General features: G+C 38.8%; 1 protein-coding gene across 2 annotated transcripts in view; it reads left to right on the plus strand.

Annotated features, from left to right (window-relative positions):
- Positions 1 to 12,999, plus strand: part of RHBDD1 (rhomboid domain containing 1) — a 55,253-nt gene extending 42,254 nt beyond the window's left edge. For both annotated transcript variants that reach the window (XM_076340902.1, XM_076340903.1), the window contains exon 7: positions 12,823 to 12,999. In XM_076340902.1, the coding sequence (XP_076197017.1) occupies positions 12,823 to 12,941 (119 nt within the window). In that variant the 3' untranslated portion in view covers positions 12,942 to 12,999. The remainder of the gene's footprint in view (positions 1 to 12,822) is intronic.
- Positions 13,000 to 14,001: the final 1,002 nt, after the last annotated feature.

The raw sequence follows: 14,001 nt of genomic DNA on the forward strand, positions 1-14,001 counted from the left end.
AGCTAAAGAACTTGAAAGACCTGACAACTTAGAAAAGAATTTTTAGAGGGTTTAATGACCAAGGAAGAAGAATACCATAGCACAGTGCAAGGATATCTTCCTAGCAGCTAACTGCATTAAGCTGCAGAACAATCTCTGAGGGAATGAGGAAGATACCAGCTAAATAACTCAAAACCAGTTTAGTTGAACTAGTTTTTAAAACCAGTTTAGTCAAGCTAAAAAAAGAGGAATAGGGGGTGGGTTTCAGAAAAAAGGAGTAAGTCTTCTAGTGTGACTCTGTTATATTATCTTTATGCTCATTTTTTACCGAGTCATCATGCGCATTAGCAATACCAAACAAGGGACTTTTTATTAAAGTATTTAATGTTAATCAATGAAATGTAAGTATTCTTTTATTAACTATTGAGCAGGGGAGCTTTGTGTTCGGGTTTTTTTTCCTGGTCTGGTTTTTAGGATCCAGAAAGGACCAGAACTTCCCTGTGAGCTTTACAATTCAGAAGCATTGAACCAAGTACTGTAACATCACACAAAAATATTTGCCAAGAATAGGCGTGTTTTACACTAGTAAGGACATAACTTGTGAGTAACTTCATAATTGTAAGCAACTGTGTAAGAGTGATGAAATTTCATTTGCATTTATTCCTTCTTTTTGCCAGGAGAAACTTTAAGCCTTTTCAGTTCTATTTTGTGTAACTCCTTCTCCTGTTTGTTTTGTTCTTGCTCTACTCCTTGTCTTAGATCTCATTTTTAGTGCTTTACTTCACTGTATTTTTGACAGCGTACTTTACTTGATCTGTGCAACTTACTGTAAAAACAGTCCAGGAGAATAAAATACAGGTCATGTGAATAGCAAAACAAGTCACTTAAGTAATTTTAGAAAGTAACGAATGTCTAAATATCATTTGGAGGATGAAATTGGAAGATATGTCTAAACACTAGTGAATACGCACTAACCAACCAACCAGGGGAAGAAACTGCATAGAAAAGAGTGTGGAATAACATGTGGTCTCCAATTCTAGTTTTTTTCAGTGAAGGATGTACTGCAGATGCTTGAAATAGATGAACATAAATTAAAGAAACAGGGAAAGGGATACCTTGCTATTTGCAGCTGAACAAAAGACTTCTACTAGATTATGATAAATATACAGCCTACCTGAAATTCTTGTAACTGAAGTTATTCTTAGCTTTCTTCTTACTACTGTGAAGAGGAATAGATGTCTGTCTGTCTTAGCCTAAAGATAGGTTAAATAGCACGTCTATATAGGTCAAGGTTTTTTTGAGTTGGTTAGCAAATCCCTTTCAGTACTTGGGAATGAAAGATATATGTGATTTTATGTATCAACCATTTTAAGTTTAATAATGAACTTAGCCTTGCTTAGGAGAATTAACTTCTGGAGAATTATTAGATGGTTGGAAAATGCAGCAAGATTATTTTATGTCATCGCTCATGTAGTATTTTCAGTATGCAGCTAAACGGTAGCTGGAAGTAGCTATAAAACTAACCCCCTTAATTATTTTCTGAAGGGCATCAAGTCCAGCAGTGGTCTGTATCCTCTTATTTCTGCATTGTAGTGTTGATTATTTGTTGCAAACACATGATCTGAGTGTGCAGTAAGCTTTTGGCTTATACTGAGGCAGTGACTGATGGTCTCTACTCTAAAAATGTTACCAATGTGCTTTTAACAACTTTTGTTACTTTAACAAGAGTTTGTTATTTTGGTGATATGGATACAGCAAAGATGAGACTTGGAGGCAGGATTAAATTAAGTTTAAAAATCCTCATGTGTGAACGGATTAAGATACCCATATTAAGTCTTGGCCATCTCTTCTAACCAAAACAAATTATCAGACCTTTCGGAGGGAATGGTTTTGTGTGTTTCTCAATTTTATCATCTCTTCTTTAAAAGAAAACAAGAGACTCGGCGTTCAAGATTGGTCTTGCTTGCTCTTCTAACAATCCAGTTGTATCTGGGTTTGTTGTATATTACTTTCCTTCTAACTTCATTAGCAACAACTAAGTTCCTGCTAATTTGATTTTTTATTTGTCAGCCATTCCAAAGCACAGCACAGAAACAGTAGTTAGACTTCCGTTTCTCCTCTTCACCAGTTTGTTGTGTTCAAGTCTGTAGATGAGGAATGTTGGCACCAGCACCAGGAAGAATAATTTGCTTCATAGCATGACAAAATTCTTTCATACATTGACAGAAACTTAAAGGGCAGTGTGAGAAACAATAGCGTAGGCTATTAAATGTGGTCTGCTTGGAGCTGAGTAGGAAAAAATTGGACAGTGATAAGTGCTAAAAGCCAAATCTGTCAGACTGTATAGCATGTCTGCGTTTTGCAGAGGGAAGGAGATGAGAGAATAAAAGCATATTTGCCATTTTATAGGTTTTTTCTCAATTGTAGTTCCTGTCTGGCTTCTAGTGCAACATAAAACAGTGAAAAGGCTGCTGTGTGTGTTTTGTTTGCCTCAACTCTTTCTGGAAGCCTCCTAGTCCTTCTAAAGTATGAGAGGAGGAAAAATGATGTTGAATATGCACTGCCTTTCCCTAGGATTCTCTGTACAACTCAATAAATCAGAAGGTAGTTGGCTAAACTAATCTTAAGACTTGACTACTGATTGGCTGGAAGATACGAAAGAACTACAGCAACACTGGGCATTTAACTCTAGGTTCACCCTGCCCTCCGGTTTACTTCTTCCAATTCCATATGCATCAAAAAAATCTGGTTGGTTATGCATTAAAATTACATGTTTGGATGTTTATAAACTGAGAGAACTCCCATTTTCTCAAATAGAACACTTTAAGCATTGGTATTTTGTATTAAAAAGCAAGGTAGGTCAGGTGCATACCACAGATGCAGCACTGTAGTACATTGTATGTAATCTGTAGCATGCCCAAGAGCAGTTTGTAAACTTTAATTATATCCTGGCATTATAACATAGTTAGCAGGCCTGTACTATTTATGGAAGAAATACATTATATGAAACTGGTGTAAATGAAAGCCAAGCAACCACTGTTGCGTAGTAGTATTGATAAATAAACTACAAATCTTTCGCACCTATTTTAACAATCTTGATCTGTTTCTTGAAGGATGTCATTCTGGGACCCCCAAAGGACATCAACAGCACTTCTCTTGAGGAGGTCTGTACTGGAGGGTTCCACATGTGGTCATCTTCCCATACATTTTTTTCATATTTCCATTCTCTTCATTTCAGGAGGAGAAAAGTAAATTCCTTTTTGGGAGCTACAGGAGGATTACCTAAGGGTAGAGAGACAGATGCTCTATACTGTCTGTATTTCCTAGGAGAAAGGTTTGAAGGGACTGAACAAACATCCTAGCTTTGGTGACTACGTAAGCTATCTTCAGACTCAAAAAAGTTCCTAGAAAAAGGATTGGAAGAGCTTGCCAGATCTGTGAGCTCTGAGGCCAATGAATACAGCATTTCTCTTACTCCTTTGACAATGCTATAGGTACGGATGCTGGCAATCTGTTCTGTAATCAAATGACATGATCATAGAATCATTAAGGTTGGAAAAGACCTCTAAGATCATAGAGTCCAACCGTCAACCCAACACCACCATGCCCACTAAACCATGTCCCTAAGCGCCTCATCTACACGTCTTTTAAATACCTCCAGGGATGGGGACTCAACCACTTCCCTGGGCAGCCTGTTCCAATGTTCAACCACTCTTTCAGTAAAGAAATTTTTCCTCACGTCTAATCTAAACCTCCCCTGGCACAACTTGAGGCCATTTCCTCTCGTCCTATCGCTTGTTACTTGGGAGAAGAGACCAACCCCCACCTCGCTACAACCTCCTTTCAGGGAGTTGTAGAGCGCGACGAGGTCTCCCCTGAGCCTCCTCTTCTCCAGGCTAAACAACCCCAGTTCCCTCAGCCGCTCCTCATAAGACTTGTTCTCCAGACCCCTCACCAGCCTCGTTGCCCTTCTCTGCACACGCTCCAGCCCCTCAACGTCCTTCTTGTAGTGAGGGGCCCAAAACTGAACACAGTATTCGAGGTGCGGCCTCACCAGGGCCGAGTACAGGGGCACGATCACTTCCCTGCTCCTGCTGGCCACACTAGTTCTGACACAGGCCAGGATGCCATTGGCCTTCTTGGCCGCCTGGGCACACTGCCGGCTCACGTTCAGCTGGCTGTCAACCAGCACCCCCAGGTCCTTTTCTACTGGGCAGCTTTCCAGCCCCTCTTCCCCAAGCCTGTAGCACTGCATGGGGTTGTTGTGGCCGAAGTGCAGGACCCGGCACTTGTCCTTGTTGAACCTCATACAGTTGGCCTCAGCCCATCGATCCAGCCTGTCCAGGTCCCTCTGCAGAGCCTTCCTACCCTCGAGCAGATCAACACTCCCGCCCAACTTGGTGTCGTCTGCAAACTGACTGAGGGTGCACTCAATCCCCTCATCCAGATCATTGATAAAGATATTGAACAAGACCGGCCCCAAAACTGAGCCCTGGGGAACACCGCTCGTGACCGGCTGCCAGCTGGATTTAACTCCATTCACCACAACTCTCTGGGCCCGGCCGTCCAGCCAGTTTTTGACCCAGCGCAGAGTACACCTGTCTAAGCCATGAGCCGCCAGCTTTTCTAGAAGGATGCTGTGTGAGACAGTGTCAAAGGCTTTACTGAAGTCCAGGCAGACCATGTCCACAGCCTTTCCCTCATCCGCTAGGCGGGTCACCTGCTCATAGAAGGAGATCAGGTTGGTCAAGCAGGACCTGCCTCTCATGAACCCGTGCTGGCTGGGCCTGATCCCCTGGTTGTCCCGCTCATGCCTTGTGAGCACCCTCAAGATGAACCGCTCCGTAATCTTCCCCGGCACCGAGGTCAGGCTGACAGGCCTGTAGTTCCCCGGATCCTCCTTCCGGCCCTTCGTGTAGATGGGCGTCACATTGGCAAGCCTCCAGTCGTCCGTGACCTCCCCCATTAACCAGGACTGCTGATAAATGATGGAGAGTGGCTTGGCGAGCTCCTCCACCAGCTCCCAATGATAATACAGAAGATGCAGTGAAGCAATTAAGCTGTATAAAATGGTGCTGTCTACATGAGATGATCTTAGCAGTCCTGCATTTGTGAGGGCCTAAGCTAACAGCCTTTGAGTGAGCAGTTTGTTGGCTGCAGAAAACACTGTTTCAAGAAAAAGAGGAAATCCCACAATGAGTTTGCTACAAACTACGACATAATACCTGAACCTTGGCTCTGCTAAGCGTAGACTTCCTGTCTTTCACACCTTTCAAAGGCTGGGAAAATCAAAGCCAGGATTATCTTTGTGTATGCTTGGACATGAAATGATTATATCCGAGGCATCCGTTAAGGGCTCTCCTCTTGGCACAGACCAGTCTTTTCATCCAGATCAGGGCTCTCTACGTTTTGGTTAGCTGTATGCTCCTCACTGTTTTGAAAAGAGAGTATCGCTTGGCTGTGATTATCTTCTACAACAAAGCTTCTACAAAAGTAAGACTTTTTTGGAAATGAGAAGTGTTTGTTTTTTTAATGGGTATGTAAGTGTTTGTATAGTCTGTTTTTTTTGTATGGGTACCACATTCACTAGTGCCAGGGCAGATAGTGGTACTGAAAATTGTACGCTATTCAACTGAAATATTCTAGATTCTTCTTTAACACAACTAAAGCTAGCATGAAAAAGAAATACAGACACACTGCTTTGTAATACCATTGCTACTACTCACCTTCTTTTATCTAGCAGCATCAGTATTTATCAGGGACCTAATTGTATATTTCTACCAGTCAGACTTCCACAGTTTGGGAGCTTGATAAATTCTTCCTGAAGCTTACAGAAACTCTCTTGCAAATCCTATTATCTAACCTAAAACTAAGGCCATTACTTCAGAGAGGAGGAAAAATCAAGTGAGTGTGTTTGATGTAACACTTCTGTGGCACGTAGTACAAGCAGAACTAAAACCCCATGTGGAGATTTTGTCTGTTTCGCTCACCCTGTAAGATGACCGGTTGATTTTTCTTCCTTATGCCGAATTTCATGCAGAGGAGCAAAAAATGCACACTTCACACACATTCTACAGGTATTATTATTACACTGACAGGATGGCCTGTTTCAAGTTGTCCTTACATCTGATCTTGATGATTAGAGGGCAGTGTGTAGGTGAAGACTAAATGGATGGCTCATTTGCACTGCCAGCTGGCTGCGTAAGTTTTGCTTTGCTGTCGAACAAGGCTTGCTGTGCCACAGCCAGATCAATCTCTCTGGTGTTTCTGTGAAATCCGTATGCTGCTTTGTGGAGTGGTCTGCTTGCGTTTGCAGTGAGTTTGGCTGGAGGTTCACATGTCGTATTCAGAAGAGCAGTTCTGAATTATCTGTTAGACGGATGTAGCTGGAACTTCTAATTCCAATGATGTCGAGTATGTCCTTTCACCTGTGTGCTTTCTTTGGGAAACAGTTGTCATCTTTGGTTTGTTGTTTGGGGTTTTTTTTTTGCTATTTCCACTGAAATATTCTAAATGATGAATTGTTGTCACTAACGATGTTGGTTTTTTCACCTCTTCCTGTCTGCTCTTCTAGAGCATGCATCTGGTAACTGTATTTTAGTATTTGAAGTGCTGAGAATGTGTGAAAAAGATCTGGGGAAGGGAGCTTTGAGCTGACCACTGTTACAGGGAAAAGCCTCAAAGAGTGTGTTGTGCATGTCCAAGGGTGACAGCATTGTATTGCAGATGCATAAAATGAGAAAAACACTAGACAAATTTTACTTGATAACAAGATAGGCAAAATTTAGAGGATTCTTGTATAGAAGATGGCTGTGTTAGCTGTTCAGCTTCAGGCTTAAGATGTTGGTTATGCTGTTGGTCTTGCCAGGACAGACATTCTGCTGCAAAGCATTGTACACAATAGCAAATTAAGTTCTGAATTTAGGACTGGTTTAGTAAAGAAAAAAGTATATATGTATTCCAGTGGCTTTCATTTTGCTTTCCTTTTGATGAAACCTGATGTGACAGAAACAACTAAATGCTGGCAAATAATCCCTGGGTTTCAAACCAGCCAGACAATAAACAACTCTATAATATTCAGTGCAGCAGCTTCTCTAGAGCCCGTCTGTTTCAAAAGAACCCTAACTCCGCTTACAGGGCGGAATGCTTTGTTGGCTGGAGTTTGTCCCGATTTCCATGGCGGCCTGCGTGGCTCCAGTGCCAGCTGCTGCGTGGGCAAGTGATGTCCCCGGGCCCCGCGGGAGCACCGACCCAGCGCCTGCCGCCTCCCCGCAGAAATGCAGTGCAAGGCTCTAAGACCCCATTATTTAATCACCTTCTTGCTTGCTAATGGAGTCTTATGTGCATGATTAGAAGTGTGAATTTAATATTGCAAGCTAATATGTGCCCTCTCTCCTTTTGTTTCGTTTCTTGAAGGAGGAGAGAAACGGTGGCCCAGTTGCAGCTGTTATCTTGGGCATCCTTTACTCAAACCTATGGATCTGCATGGGCTATAAGTTGTATTATTTGACTATTAAATCACTCCTCAAGCATCTCTCTCTGAATTGCTTAAAGCAATTTGGTGTGTAATACTCTCAAGCTTCTTTGCTTTTCACTACAAGGTGATTAGATCTTTCAAAATGATGCTTCAAGTGTGAAACTCTGGAAAAGATAAGGCTTAAGCCTAGATAGGATCAACTCATGCCTATTTGCTGACATCTCTTCTGTTTCTGACATTTGTTTTTGTGACTAGAATTAGTTTCTGGTGGGCAGGGCACTTCTGGAGATTGACCGTGTTGATGATTTGGTGTAACGTGAGCTGTGAATAGTAGAACAGTAGAAACGCCTGCTGTTTGTCCAGCAGTGATAGCTGCCTGTGCTTTGACATCCATAGCATATAGAAGAATAAAAAAAAAGTCTTAAATTTTGTGTTGTGATTATGCCTTTTTTTTCAAATATATCGTGCAATGTGTATAGCAACAGAAGCCAAATTTTTTTAATATTCAAGTTTTCATCAATTTTGCCATTTAACAAAATAAATGTGATTTAATTGAAGAATGAACAAGAAGAATAATCTGTTGCTCTCCTGATTATCCTATAAAAGCAATTGGTGTGATAGTCCTTAATTTGAAATAATCTTTTACTTGCAAATGACCTGTTACAAGTGAGGTGGACTATTCAGCATCAGTTCGGTGATGAAATGGAAGTTCAGGGTTTACTTCATAAATGTCTCAAATATGAATCCAAAAGGCACGTTGAAACATTTATTAAGTTTCCTTCTGCTATCATAAAGTCTCTAAGGAAGTTCTGGGCATTATCAGCTGTTGCAAGTTAGTAGTGCCCAGAATTGCATGAGAACAGAACTGAAATACATGTGTATTGCAGAGTTAAGTCTTTCAAATGAAAGACTTGTATCCAGTAAGACAGTCTTAACTCCTTGCATTTATTGTTGGTTGAATTTGTTATGCGCTGTCTCTGTGTAGACTCTAGAATATATTTTCTTGTTCTAAAACAGAAATATCATTCAACAAGATCTTTATAGGCAATTCTTTATATCAGAATTTCAGGAATATTGAGATAGTTGTTTGTTTGCAATCTGTTAATTATCAAAATTAAAGCAGGTAATAGAACTTAAAATATAGAACAGAAGTTTTTCTTAGGAATCAGAAGAAACAATATTGGGTGCAGAATTTTCAGTGCAAAGTCTCCAATATCCGATAAGGTATGGCTAATAGTCTCATATAAAGATAAATTTTTTTCTTTCTGCCTTATCAGATTGGGCAGTTGCATTTTTAAAACAACTGCATTGAACATGCTAGTAATTTGTTTCCAAAAGTTGGAATTTGACAAGAGAGTATGATAAACTCTAGTTTCTTGAGGGATTCACCCAGTTAATTATATCTTTTGACTTGAGGAGACTTCTGCTCAATAGTTCTTATTCTTCTGTATTGTTTAAATCCAAGAAAAAGGGTGCAAATTTGAGTAACAATCACCAAATCTGTGCTGGGTTTTTTAACTAGTAAAAATGGTCTCATGGGTCAGCATAAAGTGTTTTACAGTATTCTTTGCAAAATTGTTGTTATGGTTACTATGTAAGCAGTTCCTCACGTAAATCTTGATGTAGATCAGGCGCTGAAGGAAGACCGGGAAGCAAGGATGGGCAAACGCGCTCGGTGGCGGCACTGGCAGTCCAAGCTGATGGGCTGCGCGCGACTCTGCTCTTCTGAGTGCAAAACATTCTCGGTTTTCTCGAGAGATGCTTGCTCATTCACAGTGGGGGGAAAAAAATATGTTAAAAAGGGAGGACAATCAGGGTTGTCACCTTCATTTCAGACTGTGTGTCTGGGATTAATCAAATTTCTGATTTTGACATCCTGAGTAACCTTTGAACCAGTGCTTAAAGCATTATACGTTGTGCCTATGGGGGACTGTAGGTTCAGAGTAACGTGCTGTAATGCCTAACCACAGGAAGTATTTTAGGCATGACAAGCATATTTATTTCACATGCGGATGAAAACATCTAAGGTTATTAAAGCTTTATTTGTATTACACTAATACAGGTTTAGTTAAACCAGTTGCAGTTACAGTGATTTTCTTGTTTTGATCCAAAATCTTATAATTGTAAACTTTAGTAACACACCACCCCACCCCACCCCCCCCAGAGTGTCAGGAAAGGTGTGGAGGGTCTCAGTCTTCCATATTCACAGAACACAGTTCTAGTTCACAATAAAATTAATTTTAAAATATGCTATGTAAGGGCTAGTGTTTTGTTCTAACATTTTTGTACTATATCCTTTGGTTTTGTCTATCGCCTGGTGTTATTGGAGTTTTTTAAAAACTTTAAATACAGTCTTAAAATCCATTCGTCTTGAAGTTTTTTGCTGATGTGTTGAAAAGATTGTGTTCGTTTCTTGCGCAGAAGGCCAGGTGGTGTTTCAGTAGTAACAGTGGCCGAATTACCATTTCGGAACACTATGGCTTATAAATATTTTGGTTAGATAAAGGTGTTATTTCATTAATATTTTTATTGCAATTTAACAAAAAAAGGGTGTCAGGGAACTATTTTGGGTAACAGGATAATTTAAATATATACATACATATATAAATACATGTATTTAAACCTTCACATTCAGACAACTTCACTCCTCACCATGTTGTTTGATGTAAAATAATATCTTTTCTTGAACAGAAAGCTTTTCAGAATGCATTGTCAGTCTTTTATATTTGGGACAACATATAAAGGAGCATTTTGCATCTTTTTTATAACGTCTTTCTATTTCTAGTGGTTATTAAAGCACATTTATATTTGAAGTGTTGCACATATTTTATGGGGACTCTGCCAATACTTGTCTTAACTGTGTAAGTGGCATCTGGTTTCTTAAATAAAAACTAACCAAGGATGCTAGATACAAAAATAAATGTTTTAATGAGAAACCTTGATATTTGACAATGTCACTACAGAAAAGAATTTTTTAAAAATGCAAATGCTTTCTTAATTGTGATGATTTAAAAAAAATTAATATCAAACTTCAGCATTACAATGCAGTTTTGACCCTGTACGGTGCAGGCATTTGTACGATCAGGGTACCGACTATTTTACTCTTCATATATCACAATTTATATCTTATAGCTATTGTTAATATTTATATTTAAAGTATACCCATCAACAGTCAAAATATAAAGAAAATACTAGGCATTTTAATTGGTGTTGTATTATTATATAAATGCTGTGAAAAGCCCTTAACTTGCTGATTTTCTTTTCCATTTATTCACCCCAGGTATTACATACCATTAAAAAAAAATTAAGAATCAGTGATTTTTCTTAGAAATTTTCTTGCCATGACAACATAAAGATCGTTGAGAATGTTACAGTGAATTCAGTGTTGTTTAACAATTTCTTAACTTACTTACTCATTGATGATGAATAAGATAAATACATATAGATACATTCATTGGTATTCCAGTATGTGTCTACAATTCATAAATGTTGACTTTAAAGGATTGATTGAGCTTTCTCAGGCCTTTTAACTTTTTTGTCTAGACATATTTCTGCACTATTATGAAAGGATCTGATGTCTACTGACCACCTTGCTTTATGCCTTCCAATTCGAAGTCACTGGGTTTTTTAATTTCTAAATGAATGTTCGTTGGGTTACAAAATACTGTAAGCCAGTGCTTTTTCTCAGCTTGTGGTCAATAGGACACAGTAAAACGACTATGTGTTTTTTCTTTTCAAACAAACCTTCTTGTATAAGAAACAAAGTAAAATGAGGGAAAATAAATGTAGTAATTGAAGATTCAGTTCAGGTTAATATTCTTTTTGTTAAAGAAAACCATTCTGCCCATGCTGCAGATTATATTAACTATTTTTTTTTTTAGACAAGGAGATTGCTCTTGGATTTAAAAGAAATAAAATTGAGAAGCATTGCAGTTAGTTACCTGTGCCAAGCTCTCTGACTTCCAATACGTTAGCTTTCTATAATATTTTGAACCTTATTTGTCAAATAATGACGTAGCGTTTTCAGAGGCAGAGTAACAGCTTAAATATTTTTCAAATTTGTCTCTAGCAAGTTGAGACACAGGGACAAGCTGAAGGTAAAATACTAAAATACACATTAAATTCATTTCCTGTATGTTAATAGGAATTTGAAAAATCCTTTTAAAGGGTGCATCTCATTTTAGAAACATTTATGTTAATATTGCTGCCTATCAGAGTTTGAGCAGCTATAGTTATCTCTGGAAGCATTTTCCAAGAGTTTGACTTCTTGGCAAACACAGAAGGAAAATGATGAACATGTTCTAATATTTTCACAAAACCATATATTTATTGGTGAGTACTCTACAAACTAAAATGCTTTTGTAATTGGATCAGAAACTACCAGAGCCTCTTCCTAAGTTGGACCTCCTGACTCCACGTCATGTAAAACAGGCCTTAGGTGTTTGCTACAAACAATTTCTGCTACAGGATACAGCTGTGCTTGAAATTCATCTTGAAAATGAACATAACAGTACAATACTTACTTTTGGTTTTCCATATTCACTTTTGCTAATTTAACTGAGATCCTGAGGTGAAAGTTTAAAACATACTGACTGTTACAGAGGCTGCTGTGTTATCTTTAAAGCTGATTTGCTTATCCTTAACACCGTACCTGTGCTCAGAAGGCAGCCTCTCATTTTTGTTTCCCAGAGCCCTTCAGTTGAGGTGGTGTGTAACCACAACCTTTTAACCGTTTCTTTGCTCGGTGACTTACTGTGAATTCTGAAGAGCTGCTGGAATAGCCTGTTCTTGTCTGCTCTTGGGGTGCCAGGGCAGAGAACCTGCGGTTTTCGTGTGCTATTTCTGCTCAGATTAAATTGCTTACAGTTCTCTCTAGCGGAGCTGCCACGTGTAGCTTATTTGTGAAATCGCTTGCTGCCAACTAAGGATGGGAGTTGTATGTGCATCTGGTATGGGTCAGCACATGTTGGACCGCGGTACTAAAAGCAAAAACAAAAGCTGATTTTGCCAGAAGTAACTACTGAGGACGTTTAAATAGTTTAACAATCTGGAGTTTACTATACAAAGTAGGGATCGTGAAAAATGTGAACTCCCAGATTAATACTTGTTAGATGTTTGGGTGTTCTTTTGGTTGTGGTTTGTTGGTTTGGTTTTTTGTTTGTGATGTTTGTTTTCGTTTTGTTTTTTTTTATTTCAGTGTCTTTAAGAGCAGTTGCTGGAAGTTGTGATTGCCCTGAAACGATCAGAATTGGAAACATTCAACTCCCTCTTTCCTTTGTGTTGTGATGTTTTGGATTACAGGATATATGTGCATTTTTCTCATATTACAGAGCAAAATAACAGTTGTTTTTCATTGTGTCTTGTAGATTTTGGTGGAGCAACGTATACTAATGAGCGGCGACCCTATGGTTTTTGGTTTCCACCTGAGCAGCATTCAGAAGAGGAAAGAAGAAGGCAAAGGCTTCGTAGGTTTGAGAGACAATGAAATTGGCAGGTGTCGTGGAAATTGTAAAGTGCTATTCAGAGTTACCAAAATATTTGCAGATTTATTTGTAATATGCAGGTTCGTTTGTAATGTTTTTCCAATTTTTTTTTACTACTAGTTGCAAAACTGCAGAGGATTTTGAGAGTCCAGGCTCAAAATTGGAATTTGCATAAAAAGTGTGAGATAGGAATCAAAATGTGATCTTTGGCAGTCTCCATCTTAATGCACCTTAAATATGAAAGAAGACTGATGGTTTTACCAAACTGTCTTTTTTTCTTAAGTTCTTTTGTGTAGCTTCAAGAATTCCTTGGCTTTTTGACTGCTGGTATTCTCGGACAACAGGTTTTCTTCATCCATCACAGATGAAAAAAAAATTACTTTTTTTTTTTTTTTATACAATTGTAAAACCATGCAATTTTTCCTTACAAACTTGTCTCTGTTTATCTCTGATGACCGGCTGGTTTTGGGATTGGCATGTGAGATGTCACTTGAAAAGATTGCTTTGACGACAACAGCTAGATCATATGAGTCTACGCTTAAGCTTTTGAGCAGTCTTGCAAACTGTGTGAAAAATAGTTGCAGCTATCCTTACCCTAAGGAGTCATTTAATACAACCTCTAGTGTTGCAGTCTTCCTTAAAACATGCCATTTTATCTAGAGCTTGTATGTGATAAAAATGGGTTGTAACTGCTTATTATTTCCTAAAGCCTTTCTTAATATTTATGTTTTAAATAAAATGCTTCCCTTTAGAGTTGAAATAATTTGTTAGGAGTTTTATGGAAAGGGAGGTGGATATGCCATACAAGGAATATATTTATTTAGTAACTTACACTTTTTCAAAGCATCTATTTCCCTTTTTAAGAAGGCTTGGAAATTGTATCATGTATACGCTCTTCATGCGGCTTTAGAAATTCTACTATTTCTCTGTGTGTATCTCATTTGACGTCCAGTAGCAGCAGTAAGAGTTTGCAGACTTGTGGAGACCTTGCCTAAATATAGGCTACCTTGAATTCTTCATTTTCTAGAAGGAACTTCTCTACCCAACTCTAGAGTCGTTGAT

Source organism: Aptenodytes patagonicus, chromosome 6 (genome assembly GCF_965638725.1).
Source record: "Aptenodytes patagonicus chromosome 6, bAptPat1.pri.cur, whole genome shotgun sequence".
Taxonomy (NCBI): Eukaryota; Metazoa; Chordata; class Aves; order Sphenisciformes; family Spheniscidae; genus Aptenodytes; species Aptenodytes patagonicus.